The sequence below is a fragment of the Rattus rattus genome, chromosome 2, assembly GCF_011064425.1.
Source record: "Rattus rattus isolate New Zealand chromosome 2, Rrattus_CSIRO_v1, whole genome shotgun sequence".
Taxonomy (NCBI): domain Eukaryota; kingdom Metazoa; phylum Chordata; class Mammalia; order Rodentia; family Muridae; genus Rattus; species Rattus rattus.
In genome coordinates this window covers 68126359-68151668 of record NC_046155.1, presented here as the reverse complement: position 1 = coordinate 68151668, position 25310 = coordinate 68126359, and the positions used below count along the sequence as shown (strand labels likewise).

Here is a 25310-nt window from a genome sequence, read left to right as displayed (position 1 = left end):
AGAGAGCTGCGGGACCAGAAAGGGGACATCTGATGTGCCAGAGAAGGTGCAGGCAGTAGTGGCAGGAAGGAGCATGGTGGTGCTTAAACAGCGAGGGACTGGGAACACTAGCTGACATTATATAATTTCATCTCACTATATTCTCCTATAAGAAAAAGTTTTCAAATACAGTTTCCCTTGGGGATGTTAGCAGAACCCTATGCCTCTTCTTGTCTGGATAGGTAAGTACTTCCATGTACAGGCAAGATAGGAAGTCTTTTGGTAGGCAAGTCTCAAAACTGTAGTCAGGCCTTCTTCAGCCATGCTCTCTGGCCTGTCTTACCAGCCAGGGTGAAAGATTAGGGCTCCCTCTGTCACTTGACATGGAAAGGGAAACTCTCCACCCACTAGAAGACATAGTAGAAGCCATGCATGAGCCTGGCTCTCAGATGATGGCTGTGTCAGAAATTTTAGGCGCTCAAGGTTGAGGCTCAGCTGAGCTTTGCTGGGCCCTGAGACCTCTCCTATACTATTTCAGTTCCTGCCCGTGGCACAGCAGAAAGTACAAGTGGACCATAGCCACAGGCCTCCCTTAGACCTTTTCTCCTAGCAAGTCATATCAGCACCGGACCAGTTAGGTCCCAGAGAGAACCCGGTAGGAAAGGAGCTCAGTGTGTCTCCACAAGGCAGTACCTGCTTACACTATTGGAGAGAGGACTGCTGGCCTTCCTCGTCACATCTGTCCGTGTTCCCCTGGATAAGGCACTGTGACTGCTAGCTCTTAAACAATGACACCCTTGACAGATGTTCTTTGCAGTGTCTGAGAACAGGCTTCAGACAAACAAGACTCAGCATTGGAGTGAGATGGCATAGCATTGGCTATACCAAAACCGCGGGGAAAAACAAACAACAAACAAGCAAACAGGCCAAAACAATGTATGGGGCTGGAGTAGTAGCTCAATGGTTAATGCTCCTCCAGAGACCCCTGGTTCAATTCCCAGCACCTACATGGTGGCTCACAACCATCTGAGACTACAATTCTAGTCCTCCTCCGGACTGTATACCTGGTACACAGACCTACATGAAGGCAAAACACCTATGCATATAAAAGTAATAAAATTAAGTTTTATAAATACCCAAGCTTTAAAATGGCTGCCCAGCAGGTGGGCCCATGTCCACCCATGTGTCATGGCTGTCACTTGTTTTCTTTTCAGGGTGATGCTCATCATCTACCACTCTCAGTCCAACGTCAGCACTTTGTACTGCTGGCACCTCAGGCAGGTGCACACTCACCTGTCCCGATGCTGGTCCCTGCAGGGGTGGGTGGGGAAGAGTTTCCTGCAGGCATAGACAGGGCCTGGACTCAGACTGTGAGGTGTGGCCTTGTGTTACTGACCTCCCAACTTGAGTTGCCACAGAGGAGGAAGCTCACATGTACACCGGCCTTTGCTGTACAAACTCTGCTCCCCAAGTTAATTGGTCAATAAAAGGCCAAAGCCTGTGAATGGGCAACAGAGAGGTTGGCGGGTTTTGAGTTACCTGGCTGGGGTCTCGGAGAGAGACAGGAGAAGAGAAGAAAGGGGACAGAAGAGAAGGAAGCTGCCCTGAGAGGAGATGGACCATGAGCATATATCCATGAGAAACAGCAAGAATAAGGGACATGAGCCCAATCTAGGCGTACCGCTTGTAAATAAGATACCTGGGTTGTGTGTCTTTTATATGGATGAGGGAGAATATAAAAGTATCATTTACACCTGACTGTCCCCACTAACCCAGTCACAGTGATGGCTCAGGGTGGGCTTCTTCTCACACCAAGTCAGACTTCCTTCTTTGGGAGTTTTATTTGTACCCAGACAAATGGGGACCTTTCCCGGGCTGTGTGTACATCACCAAGCTGAGGCAGAGAGCCGCTCAGATCCTGCTGTCCAGATGGGAGAGAGGAGGAAAGAAGGGGATGTGTTGTATGGAGAACCAAAAGACACAGAGGAGAACTAATCACCCAAGAGTCACTGAGGCACAGCCTGGATTTCAAGAGACACCTCATTTCCTTACTCAGAATTCAGGTTCTGCTCTGCCAGTTTGGGCTGGATCACTGGCTCTTCCACAGAGAACTGTAATGCATGTGCTACCATCCGGTGTGTTTTATAACAAGGAGTCATCTAAAGTGACACTGGAGCTGTGTCTGTGTGCCAGCACCTACAGCAAGTCACACACACTGTTTGGAAAGGTAAGGGACAAGTCAGTGCTGGTTGGTCATGTCGGGACTGGGCCTCACCTGCCGAGGTCACTGAAGGGAGGACTTTGCAGCAGGGAAGCAGTTAAGATGTGCTTGTTTTGATGGTGTGCACTCTACATGTTTTGGGATTTTGGAAATGGGACTAAGAGCCTGGCTCTGACGAGGACCTGAGAACAGCTTCTCTGACAGTGTCACGGGCCACACTCCTAGAAACCTGGTGTGTGCGGGACCTTTTACAATATCCACAGCACTTTCACATCTGACTCTCTTTTGTCTGGCCCAGGCTGAGTGGCCGGCCAGCTGGTTCTGAATTTGTTTAATGAGCAACATTTTTCCAGAAGTCATGCTCTGCCAGCACAGCTGACGTGACTCTAAAAGGAGAAGGTCAGTGGTCTCATTAGTATCTAGGAGCCCATCTCGGAGGCACTGTGGTGACATATCCTAATCACTGTGATCATTATCTGTTTGAACATCCATGGCAAATGTCTTCCGAAGCCCAGGTAGGTAGCCTAGGAGTGGCTCAGACCTGCAATGCCAAGAGCTTAGTGAACCCCAGATACTTTTCTAAGGGATGAAAATACATATTAAAACTATTTCCAAAGCACTCCAATTGGTTTCCTCTTGGGAACTGTTCTTGGAATGTTCCTCTTCACATGCGCGCGCGCGCGCACACACACACACACACACACACACACACACACACACGCACTCATGCACTCACACAAGAATGCACACACCCCTCTCTGAAGATGGTGGTGAATTCTGTGTGGCCTCTGCACCAATAACAGTACTGTGCAGCACCTAGCAGTCAGCAGAGGATGGCTCTGGCTCTGGGAAAATGCTTGCAGCACAAGCCTGACAGCCTGAACGACCCCCTGGAACCTACATGGTGGAAGGAGAGAACTGACTGCCCTAAGTTACCCTCTGACCTCCACACATAAATGTAGTAAAAATAAATAACAACAACAAAATCCTAGCTATGGTCTTTGCAGGTGCCGTGGTTAACAGTCGCTTGGCTCTGAAGCTGTTCTGGAGGGGTGCAGCTGTGCGGACTGAGCCAAGCCAGCAGGCGCTGTCTCTCACTCCCTAGTCCACAGACACGTGTTTTCAATGTTTACAGACTTGCAGGCATCCTCACAAATGCCGCTGGGAGTGTGACTGATGACAGAAGCGCCAGGTTCACTGACTCAGGAATCTTCTAGTGAAAGGTGTGCGCCTGCGCCCTGATGGGCCACTGTAACGCTGGATCCCTCTTCCCAGCTGGCCTCTGCAACCAGGAGTTCAGTCTCTGCCTGCACCTTGTGCTTTCTTCAGTACCTTGTCTTGTTGCATACACCAAGCTACAAGTCTGAGTTGAGTACAGTTTGTTTTCCTCCTCCTCCCTCCCTCCCTCCTCCTCCCTCCCCTCCTTCCCCACCTGCCTCTGGTTTCGGACTAGGCCTCCAGGTTCTCCTAGTATCCCTCAGACCCTGTCCCAACCTCAACTTTCCAGCCCAGAGGCTAGGCTGTCCTTCCCCCCCAGCCTCCTCCCTATACAACCCAGAAATTTTGCCCCCTCTTTTTCTCTCTCTCTGCACCCTCCCCTTTCTCTCTTTTTTCCCCTTCCCTCTTCCCATGGTGACTCCCCTGGTCTAAGGCTTGGGGCCCCATGAACTCCCCCGAGAGCATCTTCCCAATAAACCTGCCTTTAATATATTCTAATCTGGCTTGAATTGGCTCATTTCACTGGCAGAGAAATAGCCTATCCTGGTTGACCTTGAACATCAATTCTCCTGCCTCCACTTCCACTTTTGTGGTTATGGACATGTCCCCATGCTGGACTCTCATTCTTCTTCTCAAATCTCTGAAATGCTGGTCAGCCCAAACCCAGTTTTATCTGCAACAAGTTAAAACAAATTCTGAATCAGAGCATAGAGATGACATTCAGCATAGTCTGGATGTTTTGCCTGGTTTCTCTCCAAATCCCTGTCCAGGTACCTCTGCCTTCCAAGGACAGTAACAGTCTTAGCGTCTGTTTCTGCCGAGGCACTCAGTTGGTCCTGAGCTTCCTGACTCAGATCAACAGTGGCTGTGACACTCAGATAGAGGTCAGTCCTCATGCAGCCAAAGAAGAGGGAAAACAAAACAAACAAACACAACAAAACAAAAACCCCTGGACTGTTTTTCTAAAGAGAGATCCATGCCAAGGGAATTCACTTAACTGCTGGTAGCCTAGTTAGTCATGCCAAGACCATTTCCACACGGTTCACAGATCCTGAAAAGGCCAGAGAGCTTGCTGTGTTCGGACATTTCAATTATAAGTTGAATTAAATGCATCAGCCACAAGCATCTTCTATATTTTTTTGTTCCAAAATGATGAGTCAGAGTTCATCACAGCTACATTTCCCCAAGCACAGCAGAAAATAGCTGCTCGCGTTGTCAGGAGCCAAAAATAAATGGTATCTCTGACCTCTTTGTTCCCAGCTATCAGTTTGAAACCTCACTCGGTAAGCAGCAAACAGGAGCCACACAGGAATCAGGGAGCCCAGAGCCCAGCCACCTGCTTCCTTCGAGGTATCTCTGATATTTGATCTCTTCAGAACCCTCTTGCAAGCCTACTCTTACTTCTCCCCTCACATCTAGTCCATCAAACATCCCCTGTCCTGAGCAGAAAGATGCTGAGGGCACCAAGACAGGGGCAGTGGATGGGCAATGTTAATAGGTCAAGTGCACTTGGGACTAACACTGTAGCTTAGTGGTACAGCGCATGTCCAGCATGCATTCTCTGGGCCCATCCCTAACATCATGGAAACAGCCTGGTCTGGAATGTGTCTCAGTGGTAGGACACTCGTAGGATGCTCAGGCTCTGGGATCAACCCCTAACAACAAAATGTAAAAGCAACAATGAAAACTTCTGAAGAGGAGGCTTCTGGGAGGATCACTGTAGCAGATCCACCTGTGGCAAACGCCGACCCATGTGAAATTCAGGGACCGTCAGGTAGAAAGAAGGAAGTGGATGACACTCTCACCCCTAGATGTCATCCTCAGGGTCAGGACAAGGTGAAGGAGAGCATGCAGACAAGCCCGGGTCGCACAGCTCCCACTTAAACACTCCTACCTCAATGGCCTTCTCGCTGACTTACAAAATATGACAAAGGACACAGACATCACAGGCAGATTGTTATTTACTTCTAGGGTAAACATCATGGAAAAGTTTAACCCACTGACCAAAAGTGTGGGAAAATTAAGTTCTTTTCACATAAATAGAAGCAGAAACTAAGGTACTGATTAAAGAACAGCTAAGACTTTAAGTTAGAGCCCTTGATACAGTGATCTGGACATTTGCTTGCTTTTGGGAAGCTAAGCTCCAAGTCACAAAAGCAGGTGAGAGAAGAGGGACACTGCTCTGACAGCCTAGTGTCTCCCTGGCCATGGGCTAGGTCCCCATCAGCAGAGGGGCATGCTGGGTGGAGAAATGGGAAGTCCCCGCTATGCTCTTCCACTCATTACTTATAGGCACCTGCTGCTGGTGCTTGGCAAGGAACACCAAACAAAGAGCACCAGAGACACCACCCAGGAACCTTCAGGAGGAAAAGAAGGCAGAACAGTCAGACACCAGCTCCTGTCAGGGCAGGCGCCACCTGCTCCATATGTGAGTTACCCCATATCTAGCGACTCGGTTTCTCATCTGTAAAGTGGAGCAAAACCCAGCATCCAGTCACTGGGCTACTGTCTTAAGTGATTTAACACACCAGTAAACATATATAAACGACCACGTGTTTAGAGAACAGGCGAGGGTTTAAACAAATAAGACAGACTATGCTGCTGGCAGACCTTCCTCACCAGCTGGCTATCGACAAGTACAGCTGCCACCATATCCCCGACACTGTACCTAGAGCTGAAGAAGGATTTAACCTCACCCTGCCACAGAGAAGATAAGCCAACTGCGAGTGCAGAGAAAGCCACAAGCTGGCGTCCTTTTGAGCAGGTAACACTGAGCTGCCTTGGGCATAGATGGCTGTCCCCCAGGCACCAGTTGCTTGGCCTGACTTCACCGGCCTTTGTTTCCCTCAGCATTCCAGCAGCTCTGGGGACAGGAAAGCCAGGGCCAGTAGGCTCAGTAAACCCTGGAAAGAACTGCTCAGATTAGGATTCAAATGTCTCAGTCTTGCTTCAGGAATCTCCCCTCCCTTGTGTTTGACTTGAATTGCAAAGTGAAATCAAGCGGGTTTTCCCCGGGTGCTAATATGATCCATGAGGAGGACTCCCAAGCCACTGGGAATGTATCTTTGACCTGTCCATCTTGCTCTTAGATAGCAGTGCTCCACTGTCCCTGTACTGCCCAGTTGTTCTGGTTCTAGTGTCCAAAACATAAGACACTCTCTGGAAGTGTCTCTGTGGTCAGTAGGTACTGAGCTCCAGGTTCAATAACAAACTCTGTCTCAAAAATGAAGATAAGGAGTGATACAGGGGGGCTGGAGAGATGGCTCAGTGGTTAAGACCACTGACTGCTCTTTCAGAGGTCCTGAGTTCAAATCCCGAAACCACATGGTGGCTCACAACCATCTGTAATGAGATCTGATGCCCTCTTCTGGTTTGTCTGAAGACAGCTACAGTGTATATAATAAATAAATAAATAAATAAATAAATAAATAAAAATAAATAAATAAATCTTAAAAAAAAAAAAAGAGTGATATAGGAAAATACCTGATGTTGACCTTTGGCCCTTATGCTGGCTAGTCTTATGTCAACTTGACACAAGCTAGAGTTCCCTCAAAGGAGGGAACCTCAATTGAGAAAATGCTCCCATAAGATCCAGCTGTAGGGAATTTTCTCAAGTAAAGATTGATGTGAGGGCCAGCCCATTTGGGTGGGACGGTTCCTGGCCTGATGGTCCTGGATGCTGTAAGAAAGCAGGCTGAGCAAGCCAGTGGGCAGCATCCCTCCATGGCCTCTGCATCAGCTCCTGCCTCCAGGTTGCTGCCCTGCTTGAGTTCCCATCCTGACTTCCTTCCATGATTAACAGCGATCTGGAAAATCAAATAAACCCTTTCCTCCCCAGTTTGCTTTTGGTCATGGTGTTTCATCACAGCAATAGTAACCCCAAATAAGACAGCCTTCACAACACACACACACACACACCCCTAGGTTTTTGTCCTTTTAAATTTGAGATAATTTCCTCTTGGGAGTGTGACAGGGTCAGCCTAAGCCAACTCATGCTGGCTAACAGTGATAGGTGCTGGGTGCTCTCAGGAGCCATGGCAGGACTCGGAAGAAAACCAGAGGGTAAAGCTACCTGGCCTGTTCATGAAGTCGCAGCGGCCCAGGCCCGCGATGTCCACCCTCTTCATGAAGAGCACCATGCTGGTGAGGTTGGCTTCCTGCATTTCTGCTGGCTTAAGTGGCCTCATGTCTTTGGAGGCAAATTCTTCAGTGTACAGACAGAAAAGTTTTCCTTAAAAAAGTCAAGGGAAATGGCTTCAGTGTTGCTGTGGCATCCCTGATGGACTTCACGCTGCCACTGTGCCCACCACACTACCTGAGGGAGAAGACCCGAGGAGCTGCTTCCGGATCTCTGCTTGGCTTTGGCTGATGGGCTGCAGGACGAGGGAGTTGGCTCTGATTCGGGGGTTGTATACCTTTAACAGAAACACAGCCTGTTAGCCCCTGGAAACTCAGGTGCAGTCCCCTGCCTCTACCCCCGGTGACTGCCCTGCAGCACGCCCCACAGAAATGCTGCCAGGCTCTTTTTCTTTATCGTCTATCACACATTATGAGACAGAAACTCCAGGGACTTGGCAGATGGATCTGCAAGGTGCCTGCTTCTACCGCGCTCTGTAGTGCAAGACCTCAGTATCACGTGACATCAGACTCATGCTGGTGAGCGGGATCCCCCTCCTGAGACAGACAGACAGACAGACATACACACACACGAAAGGGTTTCCATTCAACAGAGCTGAACTGCTTTGCTGTTTTGTTCAGCTCAGTGTTACTTCAGTGGGTCCATGCTTAGGACACACGTAGGACTTTCTGGGTAGTACGCCTACTGCAAACGCCATACAGGACTGACAGTTTCTCTTGCATGTGGCTCAGAAGGGCAACTGACAGCCTATGCTCTAGGAACAGAGAAGTAATTGAAGACTGACTCTAACAAGCCAGGTGTGGAAGTGCAAGCACTTGGAAGCTGAAGGCCAGGCTACAGGGCAAGATGCTGGCTCAAAACAGACTATCTACAACTTGTTTCAAAAGAACTTTGATACAAGTAATTCACATTAAGGTATTTCACTTATAATGATGTATTATCTTTAAATTATCATTACTGTTATTGTTGTTTATTTTTTGAGATTTCTCTGTGTAGCCCTAGCTATTCTGGAACTTGCTCTGTTGACCAGACCGACCTCGAACTCAGAGACAGACCGACCGGCCGACCTACCTACCTACCTACCTACCTACCTACCTACCTACCTACCTACCTACCTACCTCTGTCTCCTGAGTGCTGGGATTAAAGGTGTGAGTTGCCACCGCACAGCTTTAATAATTTACTTTCTAAAAAATTTAGAGTTAGGGGGCTAAAGTGATGACTCACTGGTTAAAAGCCCTGGTTGCTCTTCCAGAGGACCCTTGGTTCAATTCCCAGCACACACATGGCAGCTCAGATCTGTCTGTAACTCCTGTTTTAGAGTATCTGACATTCTCACACAGACATACATGCTGGCAAAACACCAAGGCACATAAAATAAATAAATTATATATAAAGAAAAAATGTTGTCCAGTTAGCAAATATTTTAAAAGCTAGTCAATTCACTTGAAACGATTTCCCTGAAGATGCTAATTATACTGATGAATGGACAAGCAGACACAATATACTAGAGAAGCTTCGGAAGCCAAGAAATGTACTGTGCTAGCGGCTTACCTAAAGGCACAAGGGGCACTGGGCTACTAAGTGGGAGGCCCTGATTTAATCCTCAGTTGAAAGGGAAAAGGAAGGAAGGGAAGGAAGGGGAGAAAGGAGGAAGGAGACGGACAGGCAGGCAGGTAGACAGGAACCAATACCTTTATGCTGAAGTTTGGTATTTCCTCAAACCTCTGACCCTCAATTTGTTTCCAGACTACCAATATGCTAATGAGATACAGCCAAGACTTTAACTGATGGCTGCAACTACTCCAAGCACATCTGACCCAATGAAGAGAACCCTGGGTCACAGTGCACCCTCACATTTTGGCTACTGGTGTAGAAGGAACCCAATACGTGGGTGTCAGTGATGGATGGCCAACTCTGGCCCCAGGATGGTAATTACCTGTCTTCTTTCCAGACCAACATCAATAACAAATCTGACGGTGTGGCTCCAGATCAGAGACTCCCCGCAGCTGGTGGTCAGCACCACCCGTCTCTGAGACGCTTGGCACCTTTTCTCGGTTTCATCCACTGGCCTGAACAGGCTGCATTTCTCTTTGGGATACAAAGGAATGACCACCAGCTCTCCCACATCTGGGTTTAAGTTAGATCCTTCCTGGCACACGATTTCATAGGTTTTTTCAATATCCTAAAGTGAAAAAATAAACATCCGAGAGAATAAATAACAGTTTCAGTAGAAAACCATCCTACAATTCTATAAAGTTTTGGGCAATGATACACACAAAGAAAGAAATGTCTAAGCTATTGCCTTAAATAAGGAGAAGGGCTGTAATCATCTTTTAGGCAACTTAAATGTTATCTCTACACAATTCATGGCCTTTAGTCCAGAATGGCTTTCCCTCTGAAAACACCCTGCCTGCTTCTCTGCCTTCCTTCTCCTGTTCTCCCAGCTCGATGCCACTCCTCAGACACGTTACCATGGGCAGAGGAAGCAAACCCATCCTCACGTCACTGTTCTGAGCAACCAGCTAAGCGCTGCTCAACTGCACTTGATAAAGGAAAGCTTACCAGCCGGTGTGCAGGCTCATGGTGGGTTCCCAGGGCTCAGGGGCAGAGGCAGGAGGATTGCCATGAGGTCAAGGCCAGCCTGGACCACAAGCAGAACTTCATCTCAAAAAACTAAAATAAAACATAAAGGCACATACAAAAAAGCACGACTAGGAGCCTCGCTTGGGTCACCTTATACATCATTTGACCCACATATGCTTCAAAGGGGTGGCAGAAAAGCTGTAAAGTGGGCAGGGGCGGCCACTGCCTCCGCTGCCTCGCATCTGCAGGCATTTAGAACAGTCCGATCAAGTTACATCACACATATGGGGAAAGAACAAATACAATTACCCACAAGCAAACAGGGGAGCCCAAAGGGAAGGTGTTTTAGTTTGCACAGTTCTCAAATCCCAACTCATTTTTCAGAGTAGATGTTACATAATCTGAATCCTTTTCAATAGTTGCGAACCTTTTCTATCTTTTAAAGTACAAGGCAAGCCACCAAATGGGAACTTCACCTGGCTTATCAGACTCGTCAGTTCACGAAAACCTCCAAACTGAAAACCTGGCCTCCTGTGATGTCTGTGGTTTTTAAGGCTCTATCCCCTTCTTCCCGTCTTTAGCTCATGGTGCCTTCCTTTCTACACCATTTGCAGAGCGGGTCTTGTCACCTGGAGGGTTTTGGAGGCGGGATCTACCTTAAAGAGGGTTCAGGCAGCCAAGGCTGCTGGCAGCCAAGGCAGGCTGTCCCAGGAGGCCTGCTCTCGGGCTGCCCTCTCCAGCACTCCTCTCCTTTACTTTGACACGATCTTTTCTTCTCAAACTAAGCAAGTAGCACTATATTCCACACAGCGAAACACTGGTCAACTAGAATAGCAGAGGAAATTATTTCTGCTGGCTCTTGGGAGATGGGGGCAGAAGGATTGGGAGGTTGGCTTCCTGTCCTAAAGATGAAATGAACGATCCAATCACGTGCTTCATTTTACCACACGCTTTGTGAGGACAGCCTCAGGGGGGACACCCACATTCCTCCGGCTTCAGGCAGGCAGGCAGGCGTCAATAACTCTCAACAGATAATCTAGAAAAGGACTGGAAGTCCATTTCAGAGCAATTTCTTACCAATATAAACCTTCAAAAAGCAGCAAAATAATTACTTCCTCTTAGAATATTGTTGAAAAAAAAAATTGGCAACTATAGGGATAATGTTTATACACACTGTGTGAAGATTGTCTCTGTCCTTCCTTGCCTGACTAAGGCACCCTCTGATTGATTAAAATAAGAGGCCTATGGTCTACAGCAAAAAATAGAATAGAAGGCGGGGGCAAAGGCAGAGAGGAACTCTGGGAAAGGGTCAGGTGTGGGAAGATCTGCCGCCCAGACTCGGAGGAGGCGAGCAGCCGTGTAGCAGTCGTAGAATAGTATGAACAGGTCAGTGTAAGTCAGGGGTTGGGGTAAGCCTAGCGTAAGGCCCAGGCGCAAACGCAGCAGTAAGTCTCTGTCTTTATCCAGGAACTGGGACATAGAAGAGCCCGAATGGTTACAGGGGAGCTGCGCTGGGTTTGCTTTGGTTTTGCTTTGCTTTTTGAGATAAGGTCTCATCATGTAGCTCTGGCCGAACTCACAGAAATTTGCCTATTTCTAGTTGTTTAATTTTTTTCATTGAATTTTGCCCTCCCCCTATACACACCATTTTTTTTTCAGGAAGAGAAATGAAAGAAACATTCTGCAGGGAAACGGTGACAGACGGATGCTACGTATGGTTCCTGCTTCTCAAGCGAAGTTCTGAAGCCAAGACAGGGTCTCAGAGACTCACTCACTCACACACACACACACACACACACACACACACACACACACACACACACACACACACTCTCTCTCTCTCTCTCTCTCTCTCTCTCTCTCTCTCTCTCTCTCTCCCTCCCCCTCCCCTCTCTCCTCCTATCTATCCTGGAACTCACTCTGTGAAACAGGCATGGGGGGCCTGCCTGCCTCTCGAGGGCTGGAATTGGAGGTGCACTCCCCCACAGCCAGCGCATTCCTTCAGTTCTTACTCAGTAAGTCTGCAGGACTCTGCTGTGACCACTTGCAAAGCTGTGGAGACCACAACAGCCACTGACAGAAGGTATCTGAGATCAGAGAAGCCCCTAGCCATGTAGAGCATTTCCCAGGAAACTCCAATCTTTGAACACCGGCCTGCTGGGCCCTTACAGTGATCTGGTTGGACTCCACACTATGAACTTAACTTATTTCTTCTACGTAATTTATTTCATGTTTTGTTCTCAAGTTAAAGAAGGCTGGAAGCACTCAGGGTGTTCAGCCTGCTAAGTACCGAGTCACAGAGAAGGAAGCCTGTGCACTGTCATGGGCCAGCTCACAGCAGGTGTGGAGACAGATCTAACTGAGTGCACAGCTGACCCCCTGAACCACTGTTAGTGGCAATGTCTGCACTTTGAATTTCTTAAAAAGACAGCTCACCTATGCTTGTCCTCTATGGTACTGAGGGACCACAGCTCATCTACGCTTGCCCTCTATGGTACTGAGGGACCACAGCTCACCTATGCTTCTCCTCTATGGTACTGAGGGACCACAGCTCACCTATGCTTCTCCTCTATGGTACTGAGGGACCACAGCTCACCTATGCTTCTCCTCTATGGTACTGAAGGACCACAGCTCACCTATGCTTGTCCTCTATGGTACTGAGGGGCCACAGCTCACCTATGCTTGTCCTCTATGGTACTGAGGGACCACAGCTCACCTATGCTTGTCCTCTATGGTACTGAGGGACCACAGCTCACCTACGCTTGTCCTCTATGGTACTGAGGGACCACAGCAGGCTTTCACTGTATGTAGAAACCAAGTAGCATGAGGCAAATAACAATCACCAGCTCTGAGCAGGGCTTTTACGACAGGAGCGAGGCTGAGGAAGGCTCCTCGGTACCACAGTGGGAAGCTGGGAAGGCAGCAGCCAGGGAACAAGATCTAGATCCAGACCTGGAGCACTCAGGATGGAAGCAGAGACAGAGCCGGCCTTCTGGCGAGTCTGCAGGAGCCAGCAGGGCTGGGGCAGCCGGGCAGGGCAGCTGCTGTCCACTGGATGAGGAATCCAGCACTGGCCAGGACACTGCAGCAGGAGCGCAAGAGCTCCCTGCAGCTCTCATGACCATCCCTTCCATGTCTACTGCTTCTTAACAGAAAGGACACTTCTAAGTTCCGTGGACTGCTACAGCTCACCAGCTTAAAGGTCACCACGTCACTGATGTAAAGGTTCCATTACATTTACAAGAATCCCAAAGACTCTAAGACAACCTCTATGCCAAACCTGTTATGACCTTTAGTTTGGGATTTTTTTTTTTTTTTTTTTTTTTTTTTGGAGCTGGGGACCGAACCCAGGGGCCTTGCGCTTGCTAGGCAAGTGCTCTACCACTGAGCTAAATCCCCAACCACTAGTTTGGGATTTTTTTTTTTTTTTAAGACTGTTTCATTCTGAAGCCAAGGCTAGCTTCCACCTTCTGATTCTCTGATCTCACAGTTCAGCCTGGTGAGTCCCTGACTACAGGCCTGCCTACACTTGGCTGTTTTGAAATTTCTGATTTTAATCTCAAAAGATGACTGTTTGTCCTGTCGTCTCCATCTGGCTGTTTCAAATGTCCTAACATTACTGCTGCTCCTTCCTCAGGCTCTACTCTGCCCCTTAATCATTCTGTCACTTCCCCAAGGGCCTTTATAGACATTCTAAATCATGCAATAAATCATCACCATAGAAGATTAGTATTCAGAAGAATGAGTATCATCTACACAAACAACTGACAAATGTCCTTATGCAGATGACACTCTAAATTTCCCTAAGGAAACAGACAAAGTTTAAGTCTTATGACCTGTCCCAAGCTCCTTTGGTTCTGAGCCTGAGTTGAGGTCATACCTCTGAGCGACCCCTCCTCTCCCCCACTCCCACTGTCACCCTGACAGATCCATACCAAGGCAGGGGCTCATTCCTTTGTAGCTCAGCCTTTATCCCACACTTTCTGGTTCCCGTGAATCACTAGAACTCCTGCACACCTGCCTCATACTGAGACCATGGAAACCCCGGAGGCTGGGGTAGAACAGCCTGCTAGTCTTTAAGTCTACTTCAGGTGCTGCTGAGAGGGCAGCAGAATGTGGTGTCCTCTGTGTCCACCGTGTCTCTGCGAGAGATGGCCAGCTTCCATCAAGCTGGGCCCTGGACCCTCAAGATGCCACCCCATTCCTTCTCACTCCGGGAGACTGGCAAGGCTCTCACAGAGGTTTAGTCTATCCCATCTGTGATACAGCTTATGTGTAGAATGAGATGTGCTGTAGGGAATATTTGCAAGGTGGCTATACAATGGGAGCCACGAGTTGCTGATGGAAAAGTGTCCCAAAGGAAATGCCTTTTAACAACACTTGCTTGGGTTGGAATGCCACGTAACTTACTTGTTCACAGGCCAGGAAGACCACGACGTCACCCTGCTCACCAGAGCGGTGGATTTCAAAGATAAGGCGTACGACAGACTCAAAGGAATCCTTCTGAGCCCCACTAAGGTACACCACCTCCACGGGGTGCTTATTTCTCACTTCTAGGAGAGGCACATTTCCATAGTAGGAACTGAGTCTGCTGATGAGGAAAGGTGAGCAGTTTATTATGAGCTTCAGCTCTGGCCTTGCCAGTAGCACATCTTTAAGGAGTCCAAGCAGCACGTCAGTCGCCAGGCTTCTCTCGTGGACATCGTCCAAGATGATGACACCATAGCTACCCAGGAAAGGATTGGACATCATTTCTCTTTGTAGCATGTCATCAGTACAGTACCTACACAGAAGACACATTCAACTTAAGAGAATTCTCATGAACACCATGTAAAGGACTCCCTAAAATACACATGTATGCTCTGCCCTTTTTTGTGGCACTGGTTACATTTTTTTCTTAGAGCCAAGATTCCTTTGAGATGATAGAATCTAGGGCCACAGCACAGAACCCCACATAAACACATTTTAAATGTCCTTTGTACATGCTCAGTGAGTCCTCAAGGCTCACCACAGAACCCCTGGTCAGAGGCCTCTCCTCACAGAGGTCTGTAACCAGTGATCACCACTACCACGTGTCCCGCTTTAATCACAAACATATACAAACTTCACTGGTACAAACAATGATAAAGGCATTTAACATCTGCCTGCAGCTTTGTAAATTAAACAGTATTACCATGGAACATCCTTACTGGACAGTTACTCTCCTTCCTGTCACTGGTGGAACTCTGGGTACTGCCATATACTTTACAAGGAAAGAACTCAGGGTTATGGTCCACTCACATTAAGACTCTCACTGAGGGTTGCTGGTGGCAACTGTGTCAGCAAACTAACATCATTAAGTTTGAAATGTTCCGCAAGTAAGAGCAAACAGAAGTAGCTACACAGTTACCATCAGTGTGGAGTACCTGTGCCCAATAGCATGATGGGACAAGGGGATTATTAGTGGTTTTGTCTGTCTGAGATGTTGGCCTCAAACTCAAATCTTCCAGTTTCAGCCTCCTTCATTAGTAATTTAATAGATTCCCTGCCCCCAGGAGCCTTCGAGCTATTAAAATTGTTTAAAGGCCTCATGGTAATGATCCACTATCATAAAGCCTTCCTTCTGATCCTACTTGTATATGCATACAGATTACTGTTTGAAGAGAAAGTTCCACCTCTACCAGCACTTAGGGCTGAGGTTGTTGGATGCGTCTGCTGGCACTGCTGGCCCTTGGCTGACATTTAGCTTAAATTTGGGGACAGCTTCCACTCTGCCCCAAACTGACAGAGGGGGCTGTACCAGTCCAGGGATCATGTGAACACTTGCTTTTTTCCCTCTGAGGAAACCGTATTTACGGCTCACTTGGCTGGCTTTGCTCTCTATCCGCTTCACTGTGATAAGCTTCAGTTGTGAGGAGACTGTTCTGAATACAGTGAAGCCCTCAGACAAACCAAACCTGATGCAACTGGGGACTCTGACCCAGTGGGGACCCTGACCTAGTGTTCAATACCTTTTCAAGGGAGGACAGAGAGTATGGAAGCAAGCATTTCCTTTTAGTTCTGAGTTTGGGCCCTGGGCTAATCAATACATTTCTCATTTAACCTTCAGAATAAATTCTAAGGGAAGATGTTGCCCCTCCTATTTATAAATGAAGAAAATGGGCCAACAGTTTAAGGAGTCTAGCCAGGGTCACAAAGCTAGCGTCAAGGTTTTATTTTTGTTTGTTTGTTTGTCTGTAGACAGGGTCTCACTATGTAGCCATGGCTTGCCTAGAACTTACAATGTAGCCCAGGTTAACCCCAAACTTCTTACTACACATAGGAATTAAAGGCACACACCACCATACCCAGCTCACGGTTAAGATGTAAACCAAATGATTCATCACATTTGATGCTGTTATCAAATCAGAGACTACTTCCTGGGGCACCAGGGTTTGGATAGTAAGATTCGGTTCTTCCTTTCACTTTATGAGATCAAAGCTTCACTCTCTGCCTTCTGTTCATATAGACTCACTCTGTGTCTTACCAAGTGAGCAATATCAAATCGTGGACCATTCCTGGATGATCAAACCTAAGAGTGAAGTTTTTCTGAGTACAGTATTATTGCATTTCATGCAAGATGCGGACAAATGCATCTGAGATCTGGCTTTGCAGGAATCTCTACCAAGGTTGACTAGGACACAAAGACCTAAGCTACTGTCACTACTTAAAAGCAAATCAGGTTTCTGTCAGCTCCTTTCATGTCACAAATACGATCTTGTTCCTCTTCAGCTGAGTAACCATCTAGTCAGCACTCGGCTTCCTCAAAGCCATGCTTCCTATAAAGTAGAGGAGGCAAGAGTTATGTAAATATATCCAGCCTTGGTTCAAAGGAGAGAGATTGGTGGCCTATTTAAAACTCAGCTAAATTCAGCATGATGATGTAATATTTCTCTCTCTCTCTCTCTCTCTCTCTCTCTCTCTCTCTCTCTCTCTCTCTCCCTCCCTCCCTCCCTCCCTCCCTCTCTCCATCCTATAAGCCTGGCTGGGCTAGAGCTCACTGTGTAGACTCCCCTGGCCTCAGAAATCCTGCCTCTGCCTCTGGCGTTCTGGGATTAAAGGTGTACTCCACCAAGCTTGGCAAGATTCCTTTCTCATTTTCACATTAATAAGATTCCGTGTGAGCTTTAAAAATGTTGTCATGGTAACTACATAGATATGCTGTCCGTGTGATAGGTAATGTAACACAGTTAGCACTTTAAATTCTCAAGACTTGTAAGAGCCAAGAATAACATTAAAAAGTTGTACTAATATTTGTATCTTCTGAATTTTTTTCTTCTTTTGAAATCTTTTATATTGAGTATGACCCTAATGAAAACTTCAAACTTTTTCAGTTCTGGAAACTGAAGAGGTTTAAGAACTACACCAATGCATAGCAGACCCATGCTGCACAGGAGACCCGCTGCACAGGAGACCCGCTGCACAGGGGACCCGCTGCACAGGGGACCCGCTGCACAGGGGACCCGCTGCACAGGGGACCCGCTGCACAGGGGACCCGCTGCACAGGAGACCCGCTGCACAGGAGACCTGCTGCATAAGAGACTGTAGCATATAGAGAAGAAAACACTTTCAGGCATGCAGTATTTAGGTGTCTACTATCTGGAAAGGCCAGATAAAAGCTTAAAGAGCTAAATTGTTTTTTTTTTTTTTAATATTATTAAAAAAGCAAAAGGCAGGCAGGCAATGTTATCTCTATCAGGTATCTGTGATATGCCCAGTAGGGTTGCAAAGAAAACAAAAATGGTAAAACTGAATACAGAACACTAGCTTCTCTAATTAGTAATGACCTTTAAAGTTTCTGACTGAAGGGCTGGCAAAGCAGCTCAGTGGTAGAGCACTTGCCCAGCATGTGTAAGGCCCTGGCCCACTAAGAAACATCTGTGGTTTAGATTGCCATTCAATCTAAGGGCACTCAAAGTCATGGCCAGCATCCATCTCCAGGAAAACCAACTGGTTCTGGTAAAAATTCTAAAGATTTAATTACCTTTAATTATAATCATAAACTAGCCACCACCCACACTATACTTCTGGCCTATCTACTCAGCCATTTATTCCTTACAAAGCCCCTCTGAACAGCCACTGGTTTTTTTGGATGAGGAGACATGAGAACAGAGAGCTCTGGCTGGAAACCTATGCAGAGTCGCTGCTAGAAAGCTAGAGACACTGGCCGTATAGCCACAAGGCATCCTAGGCAGACAGCATTCTGGGAGGGAAGTGGAGTTAGTACTTCCTTTTACTGTAGGGGCTTTTAAATCTTTGGGCCACCTTCAGGCTCAGGCCCTTCCTGTGTCCTGCTCACAACTTCTGACAGAGAAGATAGGGAAAGACATTCTGAGCAGCTGAGAGCAGAACCTGCAGTAGCCAGAACATTCCATCCACATGAGCTACAGCTTACCTCAAGCCTCAGGGCTCCCACTCAGAGTCAGCACTAGCACAGAAACTCAGTCCTTCCTCTGCCTGACAAAGTCCAGTGTTTGAAATAAACTAAACTGACTAAAGTCAAGTCCAAACCATATAGATGTCTGAAAAGTATATCTGCTACACTCTTACAATGATAGTATATCCCAGGATAAGTACTTTCATGACTTTCTCTTCTTTTTTTTTTTTTTTGGAGTTGGGGACCGAATCCAGGGCCTTGCGCTTGCTAGGCAAGCGCTCTACCACTGAGCTAAATCCCCAACCCGACTTTCTCAATAATAATAATAATTAAAGTTATGATTTCACACTCATTAACATAAAATGTTCCAGCTAAGAGTCCTTTCCGAAGGCTCTCGAAGTCTAGATGCAGTGACTGCAGAACTTAGTTGAAGCCATTATTTGATTAAAATAAAAAATGGAGGGGCGGGCGGTGTGGGGGAGGTGATGCAGGAGGACTAAGGGCTTTGGACTAGCCTTGGTTACAGAATGAGGTTTTTCTCAACACCCCTCCAAAGTCAAAAATAGTGACTAAAAATGCTAAGCTTAAGCACTCTCCCTCCTCCTCATCCTGTTGTTTCTTTTGTCCTGTGTAACCAATCTCCAACTAGTTTGTAAGTTCCTAAGAGGCAGGGAAGGGGTGCTTTTCTTTTGAATATGTCCTGTATACAGTAGCAGTTTACAAGCACATATACACCCAATTGTGAACTTTTACAAAGGTAAAACAGCCTGAAGAACTTTATTTAGGTCAAGGCATTACTGGCCTAAACATTCCCTATGGTTGGACACTTGCTTCAAACAGTGAGTCACAAGGGCGTTCTGAATGGCCTTCAAAGCAGTACTCCCTCCTCCCACTGCCAAGTTAGGGAACATCCTCTACAGGACAAGCATATCAGATGCAGGGATAGCAGCGTGCAGAATGCCATCCCTGCCCTGTAATTCTGAAGCAGTACTAATCGACCACACACCAACCAGCACGCCACATGAGTGGGTTATTTATGAGTGTGCTGATATTCTGGTCCTGAGACCAGTATATTCTGATCTCTTGAGCTCCTAGAGGGGAAGACAGTGTTCAGGGCACCTGAAGCCCGTGGAGTGGTTACCTCTGGCTGTCAGCAGCTTTGGCCACTCCTTGAAGAGTGGGATAGGCAGAGGCACTGTTTATGAGGGAGCCAAAACACTACCCGGAGAAGCCCTAGCCTTGAGAAGTTACTTTTCCAGCTCTCCCCTTCAGCTCTCTCTGTATTTCTCCTTCCTGCTCTGAAGGCAGTCCTCGGAAGCCTACGATAAAAAAGTTAACACAAATATCTGATAACATAACTTATTTCTTCCTCAAAGACAGCTCCCTCTACAAGGTCCGGGGAGCACTCCTGGTGCAGGTGACTCTTGCACTGGGTTCTGAGTGACTACAAAGAATCGGCCAATCCCAGAAGAAAAACCAGACAGGACAAGTACAGTGATGGGTGGAGTAAGAACTTCCATTTCTTTAAAAACTCAGTTATGTGAAGATGGTGTCCGCTTTAATCCCAGGTGTGGGATATGGGGCGTCTTCAGACTGTTCGCAGCTGCTGATGACTGTCTCGTGCTCTAGGAGGGGTTGATTTTTGCCAGCTGCAGATAGTTTATGTTTGGAATTCTGGGGACTCTTGAGAATGTGTAAATTCAAGAATCCCGAGAGGAATGGTGGAGGCTGCTGCTTTTGCTGATTGGAGACATTTGATGACTAAAACTGGACTTGCCCCTAGGAACTCGATGTCCCTGATCAGCAGAAATTAGTCTAAAGAGGTCTGTGCCCCATTTCCCCTCTAACCTGCTTTCTCTCCTAATGTTGAGTGTTGGAAGAGTGGTAGATAATGGGACACAATAAAGTAGCCAAAAAGTATGGCTACCGATGGGCAGACAGGTATAAGACATAAAGGTGTGGAAACATAGGTATTACACAGAGCCACAGGGGGCCACATGGCGGCACAGGGTCAATGACAATAGACTCACCAGGAGGTACAGCTCTCTTAAGTACACTATGGAAAGTCTTGGGTGAAACTAACAAGTTGTAATTTTCCCCGAGGATTATAATCACAGAAGTTTAGACAAGAGACTATGGAGGATACCAAGGAGGGAAAACAAGGGAGGGGGTATGTGCCAGGCTAGAGAGGGCAGTCATTACTCCAGGAGTGCTTGACGTGCAGAAGGCCAGGCCAACACTCTGAAGATTATAGAACCCAAGTCCAGAAAGAGGCTCCTAGGCTGTGGTGAAGTTCTACATACAAACCTCAGGATAGTTTCAGTGGTGCAGCAGTTCTCAAAAGGAATCACATAGCCAACTTCATGACCAATATTAACATCCATCTCGTCGGCTACCCGCAGGGCCAGCTGCACTGCCGTCTGCTTGTGGACCTGTGTGCAAATCACGCCCCCGTGCTGATAATGGATGGAAAGGCAATATTCAGCACACCACTGAGGAACCTTTGACAGGGAAAAAGGACACAGGATCAGTCCTTGCTAGGAAAGACAGACAAGCCCACAACTCAGAGGAGTAGCGCTTTCTCACGGCTGGCTTCATGCTCTCTAAGATCTTTTCCTTTCACCTGTTAATTACCAGCAGACACTGCCAGAACAGTATTACTCCTTACTTAGTAGAATGTGAGCAATAGACACTATGACTTTCATCACTAATAAATGAAGTTAAGAGCGTACAGGTTATCATTAAACAGAACCACTACGTTCTGACTCACAGACTTTAGAAAGGCAGTTAAGGACATGAAAAAGACCTACGTCTCTTAACATTTTTTAGATTTGTTTAAGTGTGTGAGTATTTTGCTCCTGTATGTGCACCATATGCAGTGCCCTCAGAGCCCCCAGAAGGAGGAGTTGGATGTCTGAGAACTAGAGTTATCCATGAAACAACCCAGACCCTCTCCAAGTGCAGCAAGCACTCTTACGCAGTGAGCAGTCCTGTCAGCTCCAGCCTAGGCCATTTTTGAGAGACTTGTGTAATCACAATTTTTTTCTAGTAATAAGAAGGCCCCATCAAAACAACTTTGTATGATTTATTATGTTTTAAAGAATGTAATATTAAATAGCATTTAAATACAAAATAACAACCCAAAATTAAAGCATTTAAATTCATGCAATTATAATAATACCCAAATTGTCCCGCTTAACATGGCTTTACTAGTGAAAGCTAAAATATTTTGCCAATTTATTATCTGAATGTAATTAAAAATTAACCTAATGAGACGACCAACTTGTCTAGAGTCAATTTCAAGCAGAACTGCTCTTCAGCCATTTTTCAAAATCCTTTTATGTAAAATGTGTTATACAGCTGGAGTGTCGGCTCTGGAGTTAAAAGCACTGGCTGTGCTTGCAGAGGACCTGGGTCTGATTCCCACAGTGCTTTACAACTGTCTGTAGTTCCCTTCCAGGGGAAGCTGCTGCCCCTTCTGACCTCTGTGGGCACCAGACATGCATGTGGTGCAGAAACATGCACACAGGCACTGCACAGACACAGACACACACACACCCCCCCCCCACCACCACCCCCACCACCACCACCACCACCACCACCACCACCACCACCACCACCACCACCACCACCACCACCACCACCCAATAATAATAAATAGGGGCTGGTTAAGAGCACTGACTGCTCCTCCAAAAGTCCTGAGTTCAATTCTCAGCAACCACATGGTGGCTCACAACCATCTGTAATGGGATCTGATGACCTTTTTCTGGTGTTCTGAGGACAGCTACTGTGTACTCACATACATAAAATAAATCAAAATACAATAAATAAAATTTAAAAATAAAAATGTGTCATGGATCAACTGACTTTTAATCAAATTGATTTGTGCAAGAATTATAGAAGGTACCAAATTTATTTATTTATTTATTTTTTCTTTTGTTTTTTTTCGGAGCTGGGGACCGAACCCACCACTGAGCCAAATCCCCAACCCCCCAAATTTATTTTGTACAATATAATCTTAAGGCACTGTTAATAAATTATGCTTTGGTACATGAATTTTAAGAAGTCCATGGGTGTTTTTGTTTTTGTTTTTTTTCAAGACAGGGTTTCTCTGGGTAGCCCTGGCTGTCCTGGAACTCATTCTGTAGAACAGTCTGGTGTTGAACTCACAGAGATCCGACTGCCTCTGCCTCTGCCTCTGCTCTGCCTCCTGGGTGCTGGGATTAAATGTGTACTTACAGGTGTACTGCCAGCCCGAGTATTTTAAAGACTGATCTGGGTAGTAAAAATTTGTTAATGTTTTTAGATTATCTTGAGGTTTGCTCCTGAGACTGACTCATTATGGAATTGTTAGATTTCAATTCTCATCCCCTCTGTTCCTGAGCACTGTAGACTGAGCTGTGAGAACAGAGATCCAGATTCTTCATCACCAAGTCATCCCAGTTAATATCTGTTAATCAAGCAAAACAATGTCTTGTGCTTTTCCAGAAATATTTAAAATGTCTATGATCCAAAATAGTTTATCTTTAATTGTTTCAAAATCACTGGCCTAAACATAAAATTCTGTTTCCTTCTTTCCTTGGTGTAATGGTTAAGACCTTCATGATCAACTTGATAGGACTTAAAAATCACCCCAGGGCATGTGTATGAGGGCATTCCAGGAAGGCTGAGTGGAGGAGCGAAGACTCAAATGTGTGTAGAATATCACACTATAGATTGGAGTCCTAGACTGAATAAAAAGGAAAAGAGGGGGACCAGGGTGCGCTTTACTCCATGCTTGCTGTGCTGCATGAGGACCTGCGTTCATGTCCAGCACTGATGCAAAGAGACTCCTGTCTAATCCCAGCTCTGGAGGCAGAGGCAGGCAGGTCCCAGGGCTCACTGGTCAGTCTAGCTGAATCAGCAAGCTCCAGTGATTGGGAAAGGTCCGTCCACAAGGCAGGGGGAGCACCCATGGAGGAGGGAGCATGCGCTTGCTTCACTCAGAGTGCAGATGTTTACTTAGCAACCAAACTCACAGCCCAGCAGAAACCACAGCTAATTACAGAGCCTGGAAGACGTGTCCAGTACATGCGGTAAGAACAGTCAGCCTTGTAACTGCAGGCTGCAATGTTCTCTCTCTGAGCAGAAAAGGGAGGAGTCCCGGTGTTAGAATGCCTACCCCCATTACCTCATTCCTCTAGACTAGCAGTTCTCAACATGTAGGTCGTGACCCCTTTGGGGAGAGTGTCAAACAACCCTTTCATAGGGGTCACCCATGATCGTAAAAAAAAAAAAAACTTAGATATTTACATTATGAATATAATAGTAGCAAAGTTACAGTTATGAAGTAGCAATAAAGTAATTCTATGATTGGGGGTCACCACAACATGAGGAATTATATTAGAAGGTCACAGCAATAGGAAGGTTGAGGACCACTGTCTATGCAAAACAGGGGCCATTCTGGTCAGTCCTTGGCAGATGCCAGGGACTGCTGAAAAGAGCAGGAGTCAGGCTAGAGAGATGGCTCAGTGATTAAGAGCATCGGCTGTTCTTCCATAGGTCCTGAGTTCAATTCCCAGCACCCGCAGGGTGGCTCACAACCATCTGTAATGGATTCCCTTTTCTGGTGTGTCTGAAGACAGAGCACTCATATATATAAAATAAATAAAAAGCCAATAAAATATTTAAAATATTTCTTTAAAAAAAGGAGAAGAAGCTAGGAGTCTGGCCATTTCATAGCGTCATGGGACAGAGGAGCACTTTCCAAGAGAGCTTGGTACTCTGCCCCTCTGCACTGCTGAACACTCTGCCTACTGCTATGCTGGAACGTTCCTCCAGGCAATCCTCGGCTGGGGGCTTACTTTGGCCGTCTCACAATCACCTGCTGCTGTTCAGGGCTCTCAGGACTCGCTGCAGTTTCTCTGTGCAAGTTCTTTCCCTGCCAGAATGCCCTACTTTGGGCAGACGAGGAGTCAAGCTGGGTCTGTGGGAGCCACAGGCATGCAGCAAGTCCCATCTTTCCAAGGCCGCTGCTCTCTTTGGAGACGGTGACACTGAGACACTTTGACAGCAATGACACGACACTGGGAAAAAAGATAGGGAGCTGCTCCTTCACTTCCTGAGAAAGAAACTCTTCAAAGTAGCTTGTCTGGAGTTTGGCAGCAGACAACACCCAGGTCCAGACGCATGGTCTACAAATTCCCACCAGCTGGAAATCAATCACTCAGAACCCATCCATCAAATTACCATATTTTCTCAACCCATTTCCTGTGAGTGGTTTTATGAATGTCAGACCTGCCAACTGCCTAAAAGGCCTCACAGTGAGCCGTCCTTCTACCTGCCCACAGCCTCGCCTGCTTCCAGGACTCCTGGGGCAGGAGCAAGGGTCAGAATAGATGCCAGTAATGCTTGTCTCCTGCCTTGAGGGCAACGAGAGGGGTGGGTAGCTCGAATTCCCACTGGCTCTGTGGCCGTCTATTACTGACAGTACTCTCCCAGTACAGATTCAAGAGGGGAAACAAGAAGATCCCAGTCCCCATGCTTGACAGCATAGCGCATACAAGATCGCAGGCTGTGGGACTCTGGGAGACTTAAGGTCAGCTGCTCAGATCTCTCAAAAGAATCCACCAGTCAAATTCAGTTCAGAGTTCAGAGCAGCAGTATTGTGTATGGCCTTGTCATGGCCAATCTGGCCAGGCGACTTCTACAACAGCAGCGCTGTTGTGGGAGCTGTCTTGTCCATTCCACCAACTGCCACAGACAGCTTATGCCCCATGGGTGCCTGCCTCAATTT

The 25310-nt window shown here is 46.9% G+C and overlaps 1 protein-coding gene across 1 annotated transcript in view; it reads right to left on the bottom strand.

Annotated features, from left to right (window-relative positions):
* Positions 1-25310, bottom strand: part of Dhx32 (DEAH-box helicase 32 (putative)) — a 53488-nt gene that overhangs the window by 5891 nt on the left and 22287 nt on the right. Inside the window, exons 3-7 of the mRNA XM_032892399.1 lie at positions 20843-21036; positions 14551-14923; positions 9494-9739; positions 7734-7833; positions 7491-7649 (exon numbers count right to left, since the gene is read on the bottom strand). Coding sequence (XP_032748290.1) covers positions 7491-7649; positions 7734-7833; positions 9494-9739; positions 14551-14923; positions 20843-21036 — 1072 coding nt within the window. The remainder of the gene's footprint in view (positions 1-7490; positions 7650-7733; positions 7834-9493; positions 9740-14550; positions 14924-20842; positions 21037-25310) is intronic.